At 39.4% G+C, this 20,994-nt stretch overlaps 1 protein-coding gene across 1 annotated transcript in view; it reads right to left on the bottom strand.

Moving 5' to 3' along the window:
* LOC121165561 (A disintegrin and metallopeptidase domain 3-like) overlaps positions 1–19,605 on the bottom strand; it is a 55,591-nt gene extending 35,986 nt beyond the window's left edge. The window contains 3 exon segments of the mRNA XM_040994234.1: positions 8,305–8,383; positions 12,761–12,848; positions 19,329–19,605. Of these exon segments, the coding sequence (XP_040850168.1) occupies positions 8,305–8,383; positions 12,761–12,848; positions 19,329–19,605 (444 nt within the window).
* Positions 19,606–20,994: the final 1,389 nt, after the last annotated feature.

The raw sequence follows: 20,994 nt of genomic DNA, 5'->3' as shown, positions 1-20,994 counted from the left end.
CGCCAAGCGGCCTTAATGACTAGAGCTGACCAATCTGAAGCCAGGAGCCAGGAGTCTCTTTAGGGTCTCCCACGCAGGTACAGGGTCCTAAGGCCTTGGGCCATTCTCAACTGTTTTCCCAGGCCACAAGCAGGGAGCTGGATGGGAAGCAGGGGCACCGGGATTGGAACCCTAGCCCATATGGGATCCCATTGCATACAAGTGAGAACTTTAACCGTGTTGGGCCCCTACGGTTACAACACTTTTATATGGACTAACCAAAGTGTTTGTGTTTTTCTTACCCATTGTGAATAGCATTGGGCACCATCTAACCACACGTGGGCTAGAACCAAAGTGGTTCTTGAACTTGTACGTAGCATGGATCTTCCTCACTGTTTCTCAAAGAGAAGAGTGACAAGTATCCCCACTGCTCATTGCTCCCTTCTTCCCAGTGAGTGAGACAGTTCACAGGGACAGTCAGAAAGCCTGGTGCAGATAAGAGGAGAAACTTTTCCTGAGGGTAGACTATCATTCAGGAGTACAGAAGGGGCTTGATCTCAGGCACAGGTGTCAGCACAGAGAGACAAGGGAAATAAAGACATAGGCAAGCGATCCCAAAGAACATGATAAACTCAAATGATTGTTTCTAAAGTAATGGAGTTACATAATGTAGCTGAAATAGCAATATGATCTCAGGAAGCTGTTCAATAAGATCATGAGAAAAATGCATGAACAAAAGGAGAATATCAGTACAGAAAGGAAATAATACGACGAGGTAACACAATAGCCAACTAGAAGATTCGCAGAGGATGGGGTTCAATGACAGACATGAAGATGATTTAGTAGCGGGATGAATGTTGTGGCTTAGCCAGTAGAACAAGACACCTGTAGTGGTGATTTCCTTCTGGGATACCAGAAGGCACCTGACTGCTGGTTTCAGATAGTTCACACCTTTACAGCCATTGCAGGAATGAAAAACAGTGGGAAAAAAAATCTCCCTCAACATCTTTCTCTGTCTCTTCCTTTTTCTCTAATCTCCACTTCTCAAATAAACAAATAAATCTTGAAAGAAAAAAAAATAATACAACACAAAGACAGAAAGCTGGTAGTTATTTGTAAAGAGAATCCAAAGGCAAAAAGAATGAATATTAAACCAGTAAAAATGTTTGAACCAACAGAGATGGTAAGGATTTCAGAAGATGGAAAGTCCAAGAATAGAACATGATATTCCAGTAGATAATGGTACCTGTGGAATTCGAGTAGTTAACAACTAGGATGTTTAGGAATCACTTTAAACATTAGTAACTGATTGATTGTGAGAACCTTCAAAATCCTCTCTTGAAGCTACTTTTATATTTGCAATAGAATTTTTAGCCACAATCCAGCTTTTATGTGATAATAGAAGCATTACATGGTAACATGTAAAATGAGTTAATAGAAGTTGAAATAATGAATAGGTACTCAGTATACATTTGTCAAGTGAGGAAGACCACTTAAATTCCGATTAAAATGCCTCAGAGTCCAAATACATCGCACACAATGATACACTTCAGGAAAAGTGTAAGATCAAAATCAGAGACAATATGGAAAGCACCAAGCCGACAATGACTTGTCATTCACAGGAAAACTCTGAAAGACTGCTGACAGCTATTGTTTTGCTTTCCTCCCTTTCAGTATAAAACATTACAAGACAGAAAGGCATGGAGTAATTTATTCACAGTTCTAACAAGAAAACAAGCAAAATAAGTGCTATTTATTTATTTATTTATTGTTTTATATTGTATTGCTATTATTTTCCATCATACAATCTTATAAGTATAGGGATTCCCACTTCCTCTTTCCCCCTTGAATTTCTCCCATATTATTACAGTAATATAGTCCTTTAGTAATATTGCAAGTTTAACACTCTTCTATTTAAGTATATCATAACATTGCATGTATAGGCAAGGTTAAAAAACAAACAAAAAAAACCCCCAGCAGATTCTCAAGACAGGCTTCACTGGACATCCACTTTTCATTCAGGAGTATAGACGCATGCCATAATGTATCTTCACTTCCCGTTATAGACTGTGTCAGATAGTTTGTAAAAAATAACAGCCTGACTGGATAAGGAGCAGCACAGACTGCGTGTGAAATCTGGAGTTTGCTTACTGCTGGTGTCAGAGACCAGGGTCAAACTGCAGGCAGTGGTCTGGGAGTGAGCACAAGTCTGAGGCCAAGACTGAGGCCCGTGGGCAAGGATGAGCATTTGGGCAATAGGTCAAGGCCACGTGGCTGTGTGTTTTAGGATATCCTTGAGACAGTCACATACTGACTTGGTACTTGGGTCACGCTGTTGCTTCTTGATCATCGAACATCAGTTAACATCAATATTTATTTTGTGTTTGTCTCTTCTTATTTTTTCAATTGCAGGTCATTCCCCCTCCAACCCTGTTTATGACACATTGGTCAGGATAACTGTTCTACATCATAAATTTCTGAGAGAATATTTGTGTAAATTTGTTCACCTACGTTACTATTTGCATTGTTTTTTTGGATGAAGTTTACATTATGTTGGACAGAATGTAGTATCTATTTTTGGACTGGCCTATTTCACTGAGTACGATGATCTACAGTTGGGATCACTTTGTTGCAAACGGTAGAATTTGATTATTTTAATGGCTGGGTAATATTACATAGAGTAGCTGTACCGCAGTTTCTTTATCCATTCCTCTTTCAATGGACATCTGTTTTTTTTCATGTCTCTATTGTCAGTTTTGCTGCTGAAAGTACAGAGAAGCAGATCACTTTCTCAGGTGCAGATTTCACTTTCTTTGGCTCTAGTTTGAGGAATGAGATAGTTGAGTCATGTGGTAGATCAATTTCTAGTTCTCTCATTGATGCTCCATACTGACTTCTGCAGTGGTTGCACTTGTCTGCAACACCCACCAAAAATGGAGTAAGGTACTGTTTTTCCCACACCTTCATCAGCAGGTGTTGGTAATAGCAGGTATGTAGGCCTACTCCACGGAATTTGGTAGAACCTCAATGTGGTTTTATTTGCATTTCCCTAGTAGCTCAGGAGCCTGAACATTTTTCCTTATGTATATTAACTATTCAGATTTGACCTTTTGAAAAAGGTCTGCTAATTTTCTTAACCCATTTGATAAGAAAGCAGTCTTGCTACTGTGGCGTTTCTGAAGTTCTTTGTAAATCCTTAGTCCCCTGTCTATTATGTAATTACCTATTCAATCTCCATCCTGGTGTAGATCTTAGGTTTTTCATTACACCACGATTCACTTCTGGTAAATTATGTTTACCCAGAAATGTACCCATTTTGCCTAGATCTTCTGATGAGTTGTCATATTGTTGCTTGTAACAGTTCTTGGTAATCTTTTGTGTGTCCAAGGTATCGGTTGTTATATTTCCTTTTTAATATCTGAGTCAATTGATATTTTTCTTCTCCCTCGTTTTGGATGGGTTGGGCTAATAGAGCATTTATTTTGCTTATTTTTCTTGAAGAACTGGCTCCTTGATTCATTGATCATATATATTGTTGCTTTGGTTTTTGTTTATTTCTTTCATTGTTTTGATTCTTTTTTCTTCTGCTAATTTTGGCTTTATTTTCCTTCTAGTCTATCTACTTCAGATGTATGGTTGGTTCATTTGCCTGGCACATTTTTAGTTTCTCAACGTAGGCACTGATTTTAATAAGATGTTCTTGTTAGCACTGCTTTGACTGTGTCACACAAGTTTTCTTTTGTTTATGCATTACTTTATCTCAAGGAATTTTTAAACGTTCCCTTTGATTTCTAGTAAAACTCAATTTTAAATTCTTTTCTTCTGCTGCTTAGGTGAGCTCTGCTGTTTTCTTGCTAAGTTTCAGTCCCATCAATCTGTCCATTGAAGTTATTGGGGTTTAAGCGCCACTCTTATTATTACATTAGGGCCTGTATCATTTAAATCTGTTAATATCTGATCCACATAGGTATCTATGTAAATGTACCCTAGCATTTGATGCTCGTACATTTATGATTGTGATTTCTTCTTGTTGAATGAATCCTGTAATCATTATGTGATGTTCTGCTTTGTCTCTTTCAAAATTTTTAAGTGTCAGAGGGCAAAACCAATGAGTCTATGGCTTGATTTAGTTCCTGCAACACCAATGGTTTCCCCTCCCTATTTGTCTGTCAAATGTCTCTGACTTTGGGATATCTATTTCCTGAAGTGCTGCTCCACTGTCTCTGATGCTTCCCCATGTCCACGGGTTCTAGCGAGTCTCTGCCATTGACCTACTCACTACTACTACCTGGGATTGCGTCTTCTCTGATTTTCCTTCACTGTCACTTCTCTGTCCACTGTATTGTGTCCTCACCATATTCTGCCATTTTCTTGCCATTCCACAAAATATAACATTCTACCAGACAGGAGCACTCTACAAAGAAGAATGTCCTTCAAGAGTGAAGAACAAGGGTGACCCTTTGGCCTAGCAGTTGAGATACCAGTTACCATACCCATGTCACACATCCTGCCTCTGATCCTCATGTCTTTTATTTGCTCATGTAGACCATGGCAGACAGTAAAACGGCTCATGTGGTTGAAGCCCTGACATCTGCAAGGGAGACCTAGACAGAGTTCTAGTCTGCAAAACCATGAGACAACCCTGCTCCTATTCCACCAAACATAAGCCTACTGGGGAATAAACAGGAGATATCTTTTCCTACTGTCTCTCTCTCTCCCTGTGCCTTTCTTAAATCATTAAAATAAAAATTTTTTAGTTGAAGGATGAAAGTCTATTTAAATAGAAAAACAGGGAAAGGAAATTAATCATCCTAAGTCTTCCTCAGTAGCAATGCTAAAGGATACTTTCCAAGCTCCTATGTAAATAAACTATACAGGAATATAATAGCACAAATGTATGAAACTCATTAGAAAATGCAAATACAAATACATGAGAAAAGTACACAATTACAGTAGTTGGGGTGGATAAATTGCTTTTAATTTGCAATATCTTTTAAGCCAATGTGACTCGAAGGTGTTATGAGGGAATAAACACAAAACTGATGCAAAGTGTGATGCCATGAAACAAACCATGAGTGAGATAAATTATGATAATGGTTTTCTTTGAAATGTGATGGGATTATTTTATCGACTTAAAGTAGATTTTTGTAACTATTTTATGTAATCACCTGAGAGTAGACATATCATACCCACATCTTACTCTCTCCCCAACTCTCTCCCACTATTTCACGATTTCTCTTTTCTACTCACAGTCACTCTTGCTCTGTTTCTATCTATACCTTTCTGTATCACTAAAGAAAGGAAAGTCTAGCACATCAATGAAGGTAATCAGCAAACCACACAGAAGCACAGCTAAGAAAAATAAAGATAACCAGCAGAATGAAAGCCAAAGCACAAAATGCCAAAGGGATTCGTAAAGCAAACAAACAAGCGAGCAAACATGATTTCCTATCAATTATTGTCCTAAATTTAAGTGAATTCAACTTCCCAATCAAAAGGTAAAACTGAGTGTACAGATAAGAAAGCAAAACTAAACTAACACATATGTAAGAAACTCATTTAAGATCTAAGGTCACATAGGATAAAGTTGAAGGTATTCAAAGATATTCCATCCAAGTTGTAGCCAGAAGGATGAGGATGCTTCTAAATTTACAAATCATAAAATAGGCTTTAGGAATGTGCAAGGAAGCAAGCTATGACAAGGAACGAAAGGTGCTCCATGGATCAAACTACCAACACAAAAAGAATAAGCAGTAACAAACACCTGTGCACTTACAATCATAAACCTATGAAACAAAAGCAGGAGAAAGCCCAGCATAATGGCTAACCCTCTCTTTTCAAACACCAGGATCCCATAGGGGTACCAGTTGATATCCCAGCTGCCCCACTTCCCCTTCAGCTCTCTGCTTATGGTCTGGGAAGCCCAGAGACCTTGTATCCGTGTAGGAGTCCTGCAAGAATTATCTGGCTCCTGGCTTCAGATCAGCTCAGCTCCAGATTTTGGGGTTATTTGGATAGTGAACCAGCAGATAGAAGATTTTCTCTCTGTCTCTCCTTCTCTCTGTAAACCTGCCTTTCTAATGAGAATTAATAGATTTTATTTAATAAATTAACACAGGAGAAGAAACATCAAGACAACAGCCACAGGAAACTTCAATGAAAATAACGAAGCAGATTTCAAAAAGGAAACAAAGCAAATGAGTAAAAGCATACTCAAGTAGGTTCAAGAGAAGCAGAGAACATTGCAACCAAAAGCATGAGGTTACACATTCTTCTCCAGAGCTCCAACACTGGGTAACAAACCAACAATGCTTAAATCATGCCAAAAATATCTTCTGAGCACAAGGGGATTGGACTAGAAATTCTTTACAGAAGGAAAAGTAGACAACCACAGAGGAATTAAACTATGTAGATGAAAATAAGCATGAAAGCAACAGAACTAGAAAAGATATAAACTAATAATTAATAATACAAAAGACAAATCTGGTAGGCGCTATGAAGAAATCAATCCAACTAAGATTTAATTTTCTGAAATGAAAATAAAACTAATAAATTCTTCCCTGTCCTAAGGAAAAAAAAAGAAAAGATATTCAAGTAAACAATCTTAGAAATGAAGACAGAGGCATTATAACTGCCCCACAGAGAAAATAATTCCAGTGAAAATGCTGAGGACAATTATGTGCTAATAAACTAGATAGTTGAAGATAAATAAATTACTAGACACACACACAATGGTCCAATATTGAATGCCAAAGCATCAAAATTCTTGTGAGCAGTGAAAACAATTTAGACAGCGTAACAGTGACATAAACTTTCCAATTAAAATCCCAGAAAAAGGAAACTCTACTTGTTCATTCTGTGAAACACTTAGAAAATACCTGTGAAGAATCCTCAAACAGTCTGAAAACCTAACACAGAAGGAGTGTGTTATGAGCACTAAGCTCACTTTATGAGGCCGTCACTGTAATTGCATGGAAGCCAGGAACATCCAACACAAGATGAGAAATACATAGGTCGATACCGATGATCCACACGGAATGCAAAGATTGATTAATAACCTTTTGGCAGAGTGAGCCCATCAGCCATTTGGAAGGGTTATACACTGTAAGTACATGACATTTGTGCTTAGAATGCAAAGATTACTGAAAACAAGGAAACCAACGACGATCACCTACCACATCACAGAATAAACGATCACGTTTACATGGAAATCTCAGTAGCTGTACATAAAACATTTCACTGTAAAATGGTTCAACAGGATAAAACCACTTCCTGACAATAACGATCCCATGTGAAATATCAAACTCGGTGTCTCCTCCCTCCACAGTCAGGAGTAAAGCAGCAGTGAGTTCCCTGACTAGCTCGGTTACCACAGTAGGGAAGCTCTTACCGACAGCAACCAGGCAAGAGGTGTAGTCAGTATGGTCAGTGGAGTTACTGGAATATTCTATAACCATGGGATAATGAACTCCTATGACTTGTCTCAAAATGGGCTTTGTATCTCATGAGGATGACGTACGAAATAAGCCAGACCCTAAATGATAAAGATTGCATGTTCTTTCTAATACATGGGAGCTAAAAAGAGTAAATCTCCATCTAAGTGCACAGAAGTGACTGTTAGAGGCTAGCCTGATTAGGCTGGGATAGAAGCTGTTTTGACAGTAACAACCAAGTTAGAATTAAAGAGCAAGAGTAAGTTTTTACTCGAATATACCTTGGGGAGGGGAGTGCGGATAACATTTTAAATGAGTTCATGCTTTACAGGAAAAAAAAAAGAACAAGAAACCTAAAACTAACAGATTCACCAAAATTACTAGGAAAATGACCATACATTTTTATGCAAATATACCAGAGAATTAATTCAGGTAGAACTACAAGACTGAGGCAAACATGAAAAAAATCACTCTCCCAAAGAAATCTACAATGTGAGAAGCATTACAATTCCTGGATTCCAAATATACTACAAGGGCACAGTAAGCATAGTATTTGATCTGACAGCCCATCAAAGGACAGGGATACACAGATTTGGTCTTTAGCTCCTAATTTTGGCTTGGCCCCACTCCATTTTTGTGGACACTTGGGAGATAATAAAGTTGATGGGAGATTCTCTCTATCCCTCTCCTTTAAAGGGAGGAACCGCTAAGCTAGCTATGTAGATAGAGATTTCAGAAAATAATGATCATTCATTGGAGTTTTCATTTTAAATGAGTTTGTGATCTGTGTGCTACATAATTTTATAGACACTAAGGCAGTCATTATCTTCTCAACAATGACAACTTTACCACATAGAAAATGAAAATTAATTCAGCAGCTAATATATCTTACCTTTAACAATGCAGTATCTATGTATACTGTTCTTGATTTGTTGTATGAATAAATCAGAAAATTTGGATGTAGAAATGATCTAGTTAAATGAAAAAGTAATACTTTATTGAATAATATCAATTAAAATGATTTTTTAAATAATAAAAGCAAATTAAATTTATTTCCAGTTTTCAAAAGCAAACATTCAAAAGTAAGTCAGCATATCTGTACAATATCTAGTGTACTTTTTTTTACTACTCTATTGAATTAAAAGAAAAGCATGAGAAGCAAAGAAAGCTAGAAATTATTATTAGACTTATGGATTTAAAATGCTCAACTGGCAAAGACAGATTTATGTAAAGTAATCGCTAGGTTTTCTAAATGTCAATAACATTCTTAGGTTTGATTAAAGCATCAATAAAATGCAGATGTTAACTGCTTTGTTTAGCATATTTTAAACAATAGTGATGGGTTATTTCACACATACAGACATCTATGCCAACAAACACACATTATTTCGAATAGTTCGTGGAAACAAAGTTCAGGGATCAATCTTGAGCTCAAGCTACTGGTCTAACTTGTGCAGATGGCCTGGGAAAGCAATAGAGGACGACCTATGTGCTTGGGCCTCAACGAGCCCGTGGGCTGCTGACTTCAGCCTGGACAGCACTGAACATCATGGGGGTTTAGGTCGTAAGTCAGAAGTTTGAAGGCTTATCTCTCTTTGCCTCTGCCTCAGGCTTTTCCATTCTGTCACTCTGCTATGCGATAGCATCTAGAGTTGATCTTTGTATATGGTGAAAGACTTTCTGTTTTGTTTAAATGATGTATGTATTGTTATGACATTACCATGCTACTTGAATTATAATAGTTTTACAGTATGTTTTTAATGAACATATTGGAACTGAGCAAATCTAGAGCAAAAAGTGAAAACCAGTCAGCCAACACTGACAGACATGTGCTAGACACCGTTTAGAGAACCAGCTGTGCCTCTTCAGCTCTGGCACTGCCAGCACCTTCAGAAAAAGGCTCAGCACTCAGTGGTGGAGACATGAGAGGTAAACACAGTGGCAGTGGTTGTGGAGGCTGTGGCAGGAGGGCAGTGTATGATCCCAGCCTGTGGTTGAAAAATCACTGGAGGGACTGGTGTGAGTGCCACCGTGGAGTTCTGGGTACTGGACAGTCAGTACCAGTAAAGTCAGCTTGCAGACCTGTGGATGACACACATAAAAAAAGCAACATCTGCCAAGGGAAAAATACTAATGTTAGGTAGATGGCTAAAGGGAAAATATGAGCAACCCTGAAAACTGACTTTTCCCTTACAAAGGAGAAAAAAAAATTGTTTCGATTTCAGAATTAGCTGAAAAACAGCTAAAGAATGTTTAAAGATCATTATCATGAAATTCTTCACAAATCAGAAGCAGAGTTCAAGGAATTTATTAAGCAGCAGATAGCAGCATTGGAACAAAATCAAACAAAAACCATAAATGAAAAAATTCAACGAGCAAATTAAAAAGCAATGGAAACTCTCAACAGTAGAATTAATGCGGCATAAGAACAAATATCAGAAGTGGAAGACACTTCAGGAGAAAGTGTCTGGTGAGAAATATGAGAGAGAAACTGAGTAAGCTAGGAAAACCATCCAGGAATTATCTGACACCACCAAAAGGCCAAACATAATGGTTCTAAGACTCTGTGAAGGCAAGTAAAGCAGTGTGAGAGATCACTGCTGGACCTCTGCGTGCTTAGCCTGTGTGGGAAGTTGTAAGCATAGGGCACACTGTGTCCCAGGGAACCGCCTGACAATGGTTTTGTCTGACACGTCTAACTGTCCTGTTCACTGACTTGCAGCAAGAGCGGCGGGCTGCACACCATTCTTTCTCCCCTGTCCTTCCTTGGATGAGCAACACTTGCTGAAGACACCAAACTTTTCCAATATTTTTGTTTGTTTGTTTTCTTCAGTTTTCTCAGCAAAGATTGGTTGGTTATACATCTGTTAGTTCCCTTCTGGAATTTCTATTCTGTTCCATTGATCTTCTTTTCTGCTTTTGTACCAGTACTAGACGATTCTGATGACCAGTGTCCTACAGTGTGACCAGTGTCCTGAGCTCTGGAATTATGATTCCTCAAGCTTTAATTTTATTCTTCAGGACAGCTTTGACTAATCATGGTCACTTGTGTTTCCAGGTGAACTTTTCTATCATCTTTTCCATTTCTGAGAAGAATGTTGATATTTTGATTGGGATAACCCTAACTTTGTATATTAGTTTTGGTAGCGTGTACATTTTGATGATGTTTTTCCTGCCAATCCAAGAACGTGGTTCGTTTCCGTGTTTTAAGGCCTTCTATTTTTTCTTGCTGTTCCATAACTTTCATCATAGAAGTCTTCCACATTTTTGATTAGCTTAATATAAGTTCTAATCCATGGATTTATTTGTGTGCTGATATTTAATTTTAATTAAAATTTTGTGTGCTGATATTCTGCAAAATTTTCTTAAGATTTCCTAGTCACCTGATTGAATTTTTTGGTTCTCCTATGTAGAGAATCATATCATCTGAAAAGAGGGTTGATTTTAATTCTTCTTTTCTGATTTGAATTCCTTTAATTTATTTTTCTTTCCTAATAGCTCTAGTGAGGACTTGAAATGTAATTATATTGAATAGCAGTGGTGATTATGGACAATCTTGTTTAGTTTCAGATCTTAGTGCAAGAGCTTCCAATCTTTTCCCTTTCAGTATGATGCTGACATTAGATTTTTCATGTATTGCTTTGTGTCGTAGAATGTTCTTTCTATGCCTGTTTTGACTAGGGCTTTTAATTGAAGTGGTATTTATCAAATGGCCTCTTTCCATCTATTGAGATGGTCATAGGTTATTATTTTTCAATTTGTTGATGTTTTATATCACATTTATTGATTTGCATATGTTTTTTAAAGCTTTGTTTATTTTTATTGCAAAGTCAGATAGACAGAGAAGAGGAGAGACAGAGAGGAAGATCTTCCATCGGATGATTCACTCCCCAAGTGACTGCAATGGCTGGTGCTGTGCCGATCTGAAGCTAAGAGCCAGGAACCTCCTCCAGGCCTCCCAGGCGGGTGCAGGAACCCAAGGCTTGGGGCCGTCCTTGACTGCTTTCCCAGGACACAAGCAGGGAGCTGGATGGCAAGTGGAACTGCCGGGATTAGAACCGGCACCTATATGGGATCCTGGCACATTCAAGGCAAGGACTTTAGCCCCTAAGCTACCTTTCCAGACCCTGATTTGCATATGTCAAACCACCCCTGCATGCCGGGATAAATCTCACCTGGTCTGGTAAATAATTTGCATAGGTACTGTTGGGTCTTTTTTACTAGTAATTTGTTAAGGATCTTTTCGTCTATGTTCATCCGGGGTATCAGATTATAGTTCTCTTTTATTATTGTGTCTCTGTATTTATTATTAAGGTGATGTTGGCTTCAAAGAAAGAGTTTGGAAGGATTGCCTCCAATTCTATTGTATGGAATTGTCTGAGGTAAACTGTATGAAGTTTGGTGTCTTCAGCAAGTGTTGCTGATCCAAGGAAGGACAGGGGAGAAAGAATGGTGTGCAGCCCACTGCTCTTGCTGCAAGTCAGTGAACAGGACAGTTAGACGTCTCAGACAAAACCATTGTCAGGCAGTTCCCTGGGACACAGTGTGCCCTAAACTATTGTATGAGGTAAATTCTTGAAGTATTTGGTAGAACTCAGCTTTGAAACCATCTAGTCTAGGGCTTTTCTTGGTTGGGATTTTTTAATTACTAATTCAATCTCAGATCTTGTTATAGCCCTTTTATATTATGAATTTCCATATTATTCAATGTTGGTAGATTGTATCACCCCCAAATCTGTCCATTTCTCTACGTCTTCTGATTTGTGAACATATAATTGCTTGTAATAGTTATGAAGATTCTATGTATATCTCAGGTATCTTCTGTTCTTAATATTCAGTACAATGATATATATATATAATATTAATACTATATTAGCTATAAGTATATGTATATTAGTGTTATAAATAAATATAATTTTATAGGAATTAGGAGCTTCCTCTTAATATCCCACATGGCTATGGGGCCAAGCACTTCACTACCCTCCACTGCCTTTGTAGGCACATGAAAAGGATTTGGCTATGCAGCCATTTATACCAGACTCCAACTGGTGCCTCTATGCAATGCCAACACCCCAGGCAGTGGCCCTAGCTGGTATACCACAATGCCAAACTCCTCACACCCTACTTCTGTGGGAACGGAAGTTCTGGAGTTAACTATTTATGTGACAGTTTACTGCTCTTAATGAGCATTTTTAATGAGCTTTTAATGTTTCATTTTTCTTTCTCACATGAGAATTTATCACGAACGGTGAAGCTTGGGTTTTTCTTGTGTCTGCAGTTAAATTAACATTGAAATCATCTTCAAAGCCTGACTGATTTTACTGGCACTGGGGTGGCTCATTCTTTACCTCTGCAGCAATTTTACCCTTACATCTGCACTATCTAGTAAAATGGTGACAATCAGACAGCTGTGTGACATGACAGGCATGATGAAAACTAGTAAACATGGGCACATAAAAGTCATATCATTGATTGTCATGCTTACGGCATACTTTGAAGACTTATAGAATTATATTTTCATCAGAACTTTATTCATATTTTCATTCATAAATAAGATTTTGGCTACATAATGAGATTTAACTCTAAAATTCATATTCCGTCAAAAGCAATTTAAGATATTGACTGTAGAAATTAAGACACTAATAGCAATTAGCTGAAAATAAAGCAGACCACTTACTGTCTTTCAAGAAGAAGCGTGAATTTCTCTTTTCCAATTTTGATTGAGTAAGTGACCTGCATAAAAGTTCACACAGAGAAGTAGCTGTTAGAAATTACACACTACTTTGCATTGTATGTAGACTTTCATGTAACATTGACTGTATTCTGCCTGCTTCAGATTTGGGATGTGTTTAAAAAAAATCACTAATCATTGAATTTAAATAAAACCACACTGTGTGTGTCCATACCTAAGGGCACTGCTGATTAGCACTTACTACATGTCATAAACAGATTTGCATTTAAAATGAAGATTGCGTTTAGGGATGCTGAGTAACTGCATAGAAAACAATTTGTGATATATTTTTTTTCCTTTTCTGTTCCAAATGAGTCTCTTAAAAACCAAATAGACAACAGTATTTCCTCATCAAGAGTGAGGCATTCGTTCCACTCATATGTCATTCCCAAATCTCTTTCTCTTTGTTGTTTGACAGTTGCTTTAGCTGAAGAAGGTCACTCGAAATGACGTAAATCTCCAGGAAAGCCCATATTTTTCAGAAACCATCCTTGTAAATGGATATTTACTCTCATTGAAAAAACAGGTGCAATACAATGATATTTTTGCAACAAATTCATCTACAAATCAACAATTACCCTTTTATATTACGAAGGGGATTCATTCTGATGGAATTTATCTGGTGACATAATGTGTATATATTTTAGTCATATGTAAGATATTGAGATAGAAAGCTTATGAAGAAATGATCACTATAATCAAATTGATTAGTATAACACTAATGACATATAGCTGTGAGTTTATTTCATGTGCCGAGAACAGTTAGATCTACTAATCCATGTTGACTATGGAATCTGATCTGAGATCACCCCAGATGAGGTTTCGTTTAGGATCTTCCAAACTGAACAGCTGGACTCAGAACTCCAACAATGTGGAGAATTTCAGTATGTGTGGACTTCATGGACTGCATGTGTTAGAACTGGGCCTCAATAGCTTAGATGGTGTGATGGATGTCATGTCCAGATGCGCATGGAGGCTGTGACCGTCCATTGGAGCCTGCAGAGGACATCTGGTACCATAGCAGAGGAAGGAGGGCAGAACAAAGAAGACAACTACTCCAGCCAAGCTTTAACAGCATGTATCTGGATGAATGGAGACACTAATTTGGACTATGAAGCCAAAGGACTTTGGAAGGATTTCTGCTTCCTTGAATTGGTGAGATAAGCAGCATCTCAGAGCCATCCGAACCACCTAAGCGGAACCCTCAGAGCATGCTCTGCAACAGGGATCGTGAAATGACATTCAGTGACCAAGTCCACATCCCTGGGTACTGAACAAGCGGTCCTGCTATTTACTGGAATTATATTATTATTATTATTATTATTATTATATGATATAGTTCCATAGGCTCCAGGACTTCCATCTCCCCTCCCTAACTCCCCTCCCCAATACAGATTTCCCTTCTCTTATTACAATGGATAGACCTTCATGAACAATCATAAGTTCATTCTGCTATTGAAGTGTTTCTTGACATTGTAGGCATGAACAATGTCAGAGAGATCAGCCGCCTAATATCAGAGCCTATTCAACATTTTCCCTGGGAGTCCATCTTTGGACTTAATGCAGAGACATACTGCACTATGTCTCAAAATTGGACCTGTCAGTCTAAGCTGCCCTTCTAATATACATCCCCTTATATACAGAGCCAGAAAACACAGTCTGCAACAGGGAGAAAAACAAAATTGTCACCAGTATGAAGCTAAACAACATGCTACAGAAACAGCAATGTGTCACTGGAGTGATGGAAATCAAAACCTTCTTGTGGGAATTGATGCTACTGGATGACACATGTGACACCGAAGCGGTCCTCCCTCAGTGAAAGGCAAACAAAGAGAACCCTCCGCTCCCCCTCCAGCAGGTGGCCAAACCTGGCTAACACAGGTTAGCACAATTAGGTTGAGTCCCAAGCACAGAGAAAAACAGGTCTGGTCAGTAGCAGGAGGAACTTGAGACAAAAACAAACAAACAAACAAACAAACAAACAAAAAAACCAAAAAACTAGACCAGCAAGACTTCAGGTCATCCACTAGGTGGCAGCAGAGATAACCATGGGGCGAAGGAAGATAAATGAACCAGAGGAAGGAGCCAGTGCCTCCCCAAAAACTCACCAAAAGCCCGGTCAATCGCAGAGATTACAGATGAAGAAACTGAAGATGTATCAGACAAGGAGTTCAGTAAAATAATTATACTCTTCAGAGACAACGAAAAATGATGGGAGGACCTTAAGGAATTCAAAACTCATATAATTACAGAAACAAAATTACTCAAAACCGAAATTCAACACCTCAAACACACATCGAAAGGTTATCCAACGGAATTGCTGCAACAGAAGATAGGATATCTGAAATGGAAGACTCCCAGAATGAAAGCACACATATCATTAACCAATTGGAGACACATGTACACAAGGCATCCAAGGCATTCCAAGAGTTGAACAACCACATGAGGAAGTCAAATATCAGAATTATGGGGCTCCCAGAAGGAGTGGAAAGAGAGACAGGCATACAACCAGTGCTCAACGAAATCATACAGGAGAATTTCCAAAATGCCTGGAACGTGAGCACAGTCCCAATCCAGGAAGGTCAGAGAACACCCCACAGGATTGACCCAGAAAGATCTCCCAGACAGGTGGTAATCAAGCTCCCTCCAATGAACACAAAGAAAGAATCCTTAGGCTGGCACGAAGCAAAGACAAGCTTACATTTAGAGGCAGGTTCATCAGAATCACCACTGACTTCTCAGAAAAGACGCTCCAGGCAAGAAGGGAATGGAATAAAATCTTTCAAATACTGAAACAGAACAATTGCCAACCAAGAATATTGTACCCAGCAAAGATCTCCTTGGTATTCGAGAATGAAATTAAATACTTCCATAACAAAGAGAAATTAGAAGAATATGCCAGCACAAAACCAGCTCTACAGAATCTCCTCAGAAATGCACTACTTCCAGAGAAAAAAGAACCAAACCACAAGCAAGGATGGCAAGTGGGAAGACTACCACATTAAAGCTCACACAAGGAAAGACACTCAGAAACCAACATCTTCAAAGACACACGCTCATGGCAGGACAAAATCACAACCTCTCAATAATAACCCTTAACACAAATGGCCTCAATTCATCAGTCAAAGAACACAGATTGGCAGACTGGATTAACAAACAAGACCCAACTATCTGCTGCCTACAAGAGAGGCATCTAACCAGAAAAGACGCTAAGAAACTGAAAGTGAAGGAATGGAAAAGGATATTCCACGCCAATGGACAGGGAAAAAAGGCCGGTGCAGTGATTCTAATTGTGGACGAAACAAACTTCAACATAACAAACATCAAAAAGGACAGGCAGGGCCGGTATATATTGTTGAAAGGCAGGATCCATCAGGAAGAAATTACCCTTCTTAACATTTATGCTCCAAGTCCAGATGCAACCTGCTATGTGAAACTACTACATGTATCCAATGCAATAAGATAATGCGTTGTAACCTATAAAACAACAATTAATGTGAGTCAGAATGCTTATGATCCACATCAAAGAACTGTAAAATCTAAAACACTCATAATACCCTATGTTACTCCATAATGGGGAGGGAATGCAGAGAAATCTTCCATCTCCCTAAAAAGTGAGAGGAAGACGTGAAATATAGCCTACCAGGATCAAATCTGATAACCCATAGACAACAGACTCGAGTCAGCACTAGACAATAGTAAAGCTACACAGGCATAAGGGGGAAATCGGGAGCGACCCTGAAAGCCTCTTATCAGGAGGTCATGCGTATGGAGCAGAGGGGAGACTCCAGAGTGGAGTGAGAGGTCAGGGGGAGACTCGCATCCCAACCCTGAAGACTCCCAGATCCTCACCAAAGACCATTAACACAGACACCAAGGACTACATCCCAACTGCTAAGGAGACCACGGGAATAAGAGTGCCTTTAGAGGCCAAGAACTCTGAGGTCACCCACCCCCATCTGGAGGCTCCACAGGGGATGGAAGAAGTCCAAACTCTGCTGGACAGAAACCCGTGGCATCAGAACAACGGCCAGGAGCCCTGAGCGATCTGCAGAAACAGAAGAATAATAAACTTCCTTCGGGACTAGGGAGGAGAGCTCTCTCTGGTCCTTGCCTGGCTCTGGTTCTGGGTTCCCACCCTCCCTCGCGGTGACTATTAGGATCGCTCCAGTAACCCCTCAAAACAAACAAACAAACATACAAACAAGAAATCTAGAATGGACAGACAACAACATGGGAAGCTTAGAATCAGACAGGAAACGCCCAGCGTGGACCCAAACATGCCTCACTAGGTGGGACACAAAAATTAGTTATGCCTCACTGGGGTATTGGGAATGTCTCTGCACACACATCCTAAAAAAATGTACTGCACCTAAACTGATAATTGTATGGAATCAGGTTGAATATAAAACAAAATGGCAATGTCTATGAAGAAGTCACAGGATGTAGTTAAGAAACCGCATTTTCCTATCAACATACTATTAACCAATTCCATGTCAATTAATGCCATAAGGTTGTAAATGGCTGTTGGTGTTATGTTGGGGCTTTTAACTGATTGGGATGATACTTTGCTGGCTTTAGCTTCAGACCAGAGATGGTCTCACCAAGAAATCATTGAACCCACTAGGATAATAAGACACTGGACTTTATGCTTGGTAAATACTTCCAATGAAAGAACCTCAACTGAATTTGAACTGTGGTAACGCAGCAAGGTGGAGAAATCCACCATGGGGAGAATGTTTGGGGAGGGGTGGGAGGAATCCCAGTGCCCATAACACTTTGTCACATAATGCAATGCAATTAATAAAACAAATTTTTTTTTTAAATCCTTGAAACAAATTAGCATTAAGTCTGTTGGTTGACTGTGTGAGAACTGTTGCTTCTTTGCTATGTTTCTGTCTCATCAGTCTCTCTATTGATGTTAACAGGGTGTTGAGGTCCCGGTATTATTGTAGTGGCATCTATTTCTCCTTAGGTACATCAATAATTGTTCCATGTAGCCAGATGCTCTCGTATTTGGTGTGTATACACTTATTCTTCTGAGTGATGGATTCCTTTATCATTATGTAGTGTTCCTCTTTATTTCCTTTAATGTTTCTCATAGTGGAGTCTGTATCATCTGATAATAGAGTGGCTACACTGGCTGTTTATCTTTTCCATTGACATGAACTGTTGTTTTCCATCCATACTTTCACTCTTGGTTTAAATGTATCTTTGTTTATTAGATGTGTCTCCTGTAGGCAATGCATAGATGAGTCCTGCTTTTTGACCGTTGTTAATTTATGTCTTTTCAAAAAGAGATTTATTTTTTATTAGAAAGTTAGCTACACAGAGAGGAGGAGAGACAGGGAGGAAGTTTCATCTGCTGATTCACTCCCCAAGTGACCGCAACAGCCAGTGCAGCACCAATGCAAAGCCAGGAGCTATTCCAGGTCTCCCATGCAGGTGCAGGGTACCAACGCTTTGGGCCGTCCTTGACTGCCTTCCCAGGCCACAAGCAGGGAGTTGGATGGGAAGTGGGGCTGCCAGGATTAGAACTGGTGATCATATGGGATCCGGGTACATTCAAGCCAAGGATTTCAGCTGCTAGGCCATTATGCCGGGGCCGATTTATGTCTTTTGATTAAGTTAAGCCATTTGTGTTCAGAGTTAATGTTCATAGCTTGAAAACTCTGTGTGTGTGTGTGTGTGTGTGTGTGTGTTTGTTGTTCAGGTCTCTGTTTAACTTTGGTTTATTTTGTGTGCTTTCATGGGAAGATCTTCCCCTTTGCCATCATTGATTATGATGAATTTCTTTTCATTCTGTCTTCAGCACATTTGTCAGCATCAATTTTAGGGCTGGCTTGGTGTTTGCACATTCTTCTAACTTATCTATATAATGGAAACATTTTATTTCATTGTCAACACAAATGAGGTCTATGCTATCTATATTCTTTATGTTCAGTTGATGGGAATTTACAATGATGTGTCAGAATAGGTTTTTTTTTTTAATCCAAAATGTTCAAGGTTCTCTGCCCTTCCTATATTTGGGTTCCCATTATGTTCTCTATAATTAGAAAGTTCTCTTTTGTAATTTCATGGGACACTTCCTGCAATCCTGCCTCTCTTTCCATGCCTTCAGGAGTACCTAGAAATTCTGGTACAGTTTTGGATGGTGTCATTCATTTCTTAGATCAACTTCTTACCTTCATTCATTCTCTTCCCTATGTCTAATTGTGTTTTCTCAAATTGGTTATCCTCCAAATCTGATATTCTTTGTTCTGCAGCATCCATGCCATTGTTGAGGGTTTCTGTTGTGTTCTCAAGGTCTTCAGTTTGGGGCTTGTTTATAGATTTTATCTCTGTGGTGATATATTCTTTAAATACCTCCAAAACTTGCCATCTTTTCTCATTGTCTCTGAAGAGTTTTGTGATGAGTTTTTGTACTTCCTGTATGATCTTTTGTTCATTTTTGAGGGACATGCTAGCTTCCTGTATATTCTGTTGCTTCCTGTTTTTTTCTGTTGCCCTTTCCCATGGTCTTTTAGATCTGCAGGCTTTCTAGTTGCTGTTGGTCATGTGCATGCTCCTGTGTGCCTTCAGTCTCTAGTGTTTTAGTGGGGTTGTCTGAGGAGTCTGGGTTTGGGGAGGCTGCTGAGATTCAGGGACACCCACTGTGCACCAGCTTGGGGAAGGTTCCTCTCTGACCTGCCTGCTTCCAGAATTGGATCAGGCAAGTGGTGGATTAGTGCAAGCGGTGGGTTGGAATGGATAGGGCAAACACTAACAGCTGTGGCCATTTGCAGCTGACAGATACAGATTTCACACTGGTATGCACACATTTGCTCCAGATCCAAACTCTGTCCCCCAGGGATCCTCTCTCTCTCTCTCTCTTTGCATGTGGGTGGACTCAGTTCTCATTCCATGTGTCCCTCTCAGATGCTTCTCTCCCCAGATGCTATCTCCCAAACAGCTTATTCACCAGTGGTGTGACGTCTTCAGCCAAGGGATCATTTGATCAGACACCCATGGGTTTCTCCTCAGGTTCATCTTCTTTGACCTTCCTTGTCCTACAAGTTTTGTTTTGTTTTGTTGTTTGTTTGTTTTTTGTTGTTGTTGTTGTTTGCTTCCCACTGTCTTTTTTGGGAGGCTCCTACTGGGATTCTCTCCATTCCTGTTCCTTCTGTAGTGGTTGAAAACTCACTAGGTTTTTGTCTGTGGCTTGGGATGTCTTCCCATAGTTTTCCTGTGCTCATGCTCCTGGGATACCAGCTGCAATACTGAAGACCATCAATTTATGTTTATTAAGACCATCAATTTATGTTTATTGGCTTTATACACTGCTACCTTGCCAAACTCTCTTATGAGTCCCATTAGTCTCTTTGTTGAGTATTTTGGCTTTCCTGTGTATAGAATAATGTCTTCAGTGAACTGGGATAATTTTAATTCTGGGGTTAGCCTGAACTTATTTTGGATAGCATCTGTGGGATACCAAGCCTGTAGTATTTTCCTCGTGGGAGCAGTGAAATGCTTCCCTGGTATGAACATTATGTAGAAGCCTTCTGGAGAGCTGGATGTGCAGTCCTCTCTGGGCTTAACTCACGTGCCGTTCACAGTTGCTTTCCAGGGACATTGCAGCAGTTCTCAACATGGCACTTGAGGTACCTCTCCTGATGCTCATGGTGCCGGGTTGCTAACTCTACCCTGTTTCAACACCCTCCACAACAGCTCCACTGCTCTACTGTGGCTCATAATTAGATTAATAATGCAGCAGTACCCACATCCTATGGGTTGATTCACCTCCTACACTCCAGGTGTTCTCCCCTGCCTATCTGTCCACCAGTGGAGATCTGATTGTCACTGAGGTATCTG

Source organism: Ochotona curzoniae, unplaced genomic scaffold, assembly GCF_017591425.1.
Source record: "Ochotona curzoniae isolate NIBS_2020 unplaced genomic scaffold, NIBS_Ocur_1.0 contig_899, whole genome shotgun sequence".
NCBI lineage: Eukaryota > Metazoa > Chordata > Mammalia > Lagomorpha > Ochotonidae > Ochotona > Ochotona curzoniae.
The sequence above is the reverse complement of the archived record's forward strand: the minus strand, read 5'-3'. Positions and strand labels throughout refer to the sequence as shown.